At 31.3% G+C, this 4,098-nt stretch overlaps 1 protein-coding gene across 1 annotated transcript; it reads left to right on the forward strand.

Moving 5' to 3' along the window:
* The first annotated feature begins 2,296 nt into the window (after positions 1–2,296).
* On the forward strand, positions 2,297–3,254 carry LOC111433454 (basic blue protein-like). Its single transcript, XM_023070508.1, has 2 exons — positions 2,297–2,496; positions 2,971–3,254. Exons 1-2 carry the CDS (start codon positions 2,304–2,306, stop codon positions 3,168–3,170), a joined length of 393 nt encoding a protein of 130 aa, XP_022926276.1. The 5' UTR covers positions 2,297–2,303; the 3' UTR covers positions 3,171–3,254.
* Positions 3,255–4,098: the final 844 nt, after the last annotated feature.

Consider the following 4,098-nt stretch of genomic DNA (forward strand, 5'->3'; position numbering starts at 1 on the left):
TTTTCAAGCTTTCCTTTAAGTTCTTCAATGGGGGATTGAATTGGGGAAATGGTTTCTGGGCACTTTCAGCACTTCATTCCTTCATAGAACTTGTGGGTAATCTTGTTTAGAAACTATAGGAATACGTTCGGGGAGAAATGGTGGAGAATTGCTCTCGAATTTGGAAGAAATTGGAGAGTAGGAGACCCACAATCTAAACGCTCATAACTCCTTAATGGGTTCTCAACCTTGCTCGATTCTTGTTCCATATTGTTGCCCCAACTTCAGACTTTATAGGAGAAGCTTAAACCGACATTGAGAGCTCCAGAATTGTGTGAATTGACGTTTTTGGATTTTATGGAATATCCGCCGAAAATATCTACTCCGATCAGAGCCTCACCGACTTTTGTTTTGAATACCAGCCGTTGGATGTGATGATCTTTCCGTCTTCTAGATCATATCCAATTTTGGAGGAGATCCAACGGCTGAGATTCAAGGTTCGAAAGATTTTGCTTAGATGGTCACGGTAGATGCTCTGATTATGATTAGAGGGGCATTTTCGTAATTATCCATTCTTCCAGGGGTATTTTGGTAATTTGCCACTTTTCGAATATTTTATTATTATTTTCTTCGAAAACTCTGTAATGTTTCTAAATATTTTTCATCCCTTGTTGGTCATTTTTCTTTTCTTCAGTACATATTGCATCACAATATATCATATCATAAACAAGTCAATTTATCACATATCTCATACCATAACATATTTCATATCATATGACAACATATATATATATATATATATATATATATATATATATATATATATATATCCGTCATTCACATATCGTATCATAATCATACCATAGCGTAAACACTTCGTGGTCATATCGTTCCCTTACTTATCATAGCTTAACGTCTTATATCTATCACAATCATGTCGTTACATGAACGTACCTTAGTCATATCATCACATGAACGTATCCTAACGCTATTGTTCTATCAATCTATCACAAACCTATCCCTTTCTACCCATATCCCTTACTACACATAACCTAACCATATTCTTTTATGAATCTCTCATATCCATAGCACTTCGGTATGTAACCTAACCTTAACGTTTCATGAACGTATCTTACTCCTATCGTCACATTTCGTCTTGTGCATCCTTATCGTATCCTATCTCAAACATATCATTGAACATATCGTACTGTAATTCACATATTATAACATATACATAACATATGATAAGCATATCAATCCACAAACAACTCACACATATCAATATATATGACACGTGCCGAACCACGAGGCACGTGTCAACATCAAATATAACTATGCCGATAGTAAGACCACTTACTTGATTAGCTTAGGTTGATGTCCAGAAGTTATCATTAATGAAAGTTCGATTCTGTCCTTTGAAATCCAAGCCAACCTATGTGAGCCCATTACATCAGTTTCAAGTTTGAACTCTATAAAATTATTTTTATAATTTACATTGGTCAATTGTTAAAAGTTTTGAAATGTTATATATCTATGATTATGTTTTTATTAAAAATCTTATTTTATACGGTTTCTGTTGTATAAAAAAGTTGATAGAGTTATATAAGTCATTCTGTGCTTTCCTGTCCTCTATATTTGCTTTTCTTATTTTTTTTCTTTATTTGTATTTACTCTATTGCCTTTTACTTTTCTTGTTTTTCTCTTTATTTGTATTACTCCCTTTTAATTTTGTTCAAAAATTTTCTTTGCCATTTTATTTTTAATCTATTCATTTGTCTACTCATATAAATTTATTGATCTAATATTATTAATCTAATGTGATTTACTAGAATTCATATAAGTTATTGGCATTTAGTTTCTAACTCAACTAAACAATTATAATGATTTAATGAAGATTTAACTATGATTAGCTGTGATTTCTAAAAAAAAATTAAGATTTAATATATATCTTACTGATCAGATCTGTCTCCACGTAAATCTTGTCCGATGAATTGGGTAAAGCACCTTAAATTAAATCTGTCAATTATTGTTTTTCTGTTCTTTTTTGCAAACTGTGATTTTTTTTTTGGCGTTGAGGAGAGATAATTGGGGAAGGAATGAGAGGTTACTGGAGAGAAATGAGGAAAATTGTTTCTCTTTCTTTTAATAGCAAACGAGGAGACATAATCAATTGCTAAACGGCCCACTACTTCTCCGCAGGAAAGAAAGGAAAAGAAAAAGGCAAGTTCGGTATGTTTTACATATCTTTATAACCATCATTTCCAAGCTTCAATGGAACACAATTGTTTTCCATATCTTTTTTGAGAGTTACTTTGGCTTCACGAATGGCTCGACACGAGGGGAGCAGCAGAGCGGTTTCGATGAGCACGGTGGCTGTTGCAATGGCGTTGCTACTGCTGCTTGGCTTCGAACAGGGCGATGCTGCTACAACTTTTGTTGTTGGCGACTCGAACGGATGGAACTTGGGCACGGAAGGATGGCCTAATGGGAAGGTGTTTAGAGCCGGTGACATATTAAGTGAGTTTTCAACTCTCGTTTTGAGGATGGCCTAATGGGAAGGTGTTTAGAGCCGGTGACATATTAAGTGAGTTTTCAACTCTCGTTTTGATAGTTGAATAGTAACTGATGTTTTACTTGCGTAATCATATTAAGTGAGTTTTCAACTCTCGTTTTGATAGTTGAATAGTAACTGATGTTTTACTTGCGTAATTGTATATGTTAAGAATGATGCTTTGATACTATGTTAAGAATGAAAAACAGAAGTGGGATCGAAAGTCGAGAAAAGACAAAATATTCTACTAACCAAATCCTGAAGATAATATAAATTATATCAAAACACAAGTCCACTCATTTTAAAAGCCTTGAGGGAAAGCCGGTCGTTACAATACGACTATATAAAATATATTCAAATAGTATCTGACCGATCGAATTCGCAGTTACATTGTTGATAATAAACTAAACGAATAGATACATTTTTTTTTTTTTTTGTAGGATTCAACTATAACCCAACAGTTCACAACATGGTGGCAGTGGACGAGGGGGGTTATAGAAGCTGCATAGCTCCAAGAGGCGCCAAAGTGTTCAATTCAGGCAAGGATGAAATCATGCTCTCAAGGGGACAGAACTTCTTCATATGCACCACCCCAGGCCACTGCCAAGCTGGGATGAAAATTGCTATCAATTCCCTCTAGTTCTCGACCACCCCGTATCGTTTACACATCGATCTCGATGTAAATGTTCTAAGTAACGACGATTTGGAAAACATTGTGAAAATAAAATAATTGATAATAATTAAGTGTGGTTATATGTATCTTATTATTATTTTTTCTCTTTGTTTATTTATATCGAAAAAATTAGGATAATAATGTTAATGCACTAAATTGTTTTATTATCAACAAAAAAAAATTAATATAAATTAGAGTATATTTCCTTAAATTATTTCTATTAATAACTTATATCGACATAATACCATATTTATTAAAACTATTATTTATAATAAAATAAGTTCAATTTATTTAATGTGTATAAGTATTTACTTTTTGATGGTGAAGGTCGAAATTTAATATAAAAATATTATTTTATGATTCAAAATTAATTACTTTAATGCTTATAATTGATAATAATTTGTTCATTAGTTTACATTTCACAAATATAGAAAGAGAGATAATTAATTATATAAACAAATATAAATATTATTTATTGTGATTTATATAAATATAAATAATGAATTGATTGTATTGTTTGTAAGGTCTTTTTTTTTTTTCCTTTTTTTTAATATTTATAGATCATATTTGAAATTTTTTATAATTATTTAAACATATATTTCATACATTAACTAGGGTTGTGACTTAAGAAAATCATCGAATCTTAATATGAAATAACGTCATATTAAGAAATTTTATTATCTTACATCTTACATCGTCATGTTGTCATGCATCGTCGTTGTGAATGTTTGATTAATCCACCACACCTAAATGGTGTGAAAGTTATCTTATTTATAATAAAATAAATTACAAGGATATGGAAATAGTAATAAATGGAAATAACAATAAATGGAAAGATACTATAGTAATAAGGCAAATGTTAGATATTTGCCTTATAATAAAATATCAAATATAA

This window comes from Cucurbita moschata, unplaced genomic scaffold, assembly GCF_002738365.1.
Source record: "Cucurbita moschata cultivar Rifu unplaced genomic scaffold, Cmos_1.0 Cmo_Scf00042, whole genome shotgun sequence".
Lineage (NCBI taxonomy): Eukaryota > Viridiplantae > Streptophyta > Magnoliopsida > Cucurbitales > Cucurbitaceae > Cucurbita > Cucurbita moschata.

Excerpts from the sequence above, each read along its gene's own strand:
- LOC111433454 (XM_023070508.1), top strand. The coding sequence starts at position 2,304 with ATGGCTCGACACGAGGGGAGCAGCAGAGCGGTTTCGATGAGCACGGTG. Across the intron at positions 2,497-2,970 it reads TAGAGCCGGTGACATATTAA|GATTCAACTATAACCCAACA; the intron begins GTGAGTTTTCAA and ends TTTTTTTTGTAG.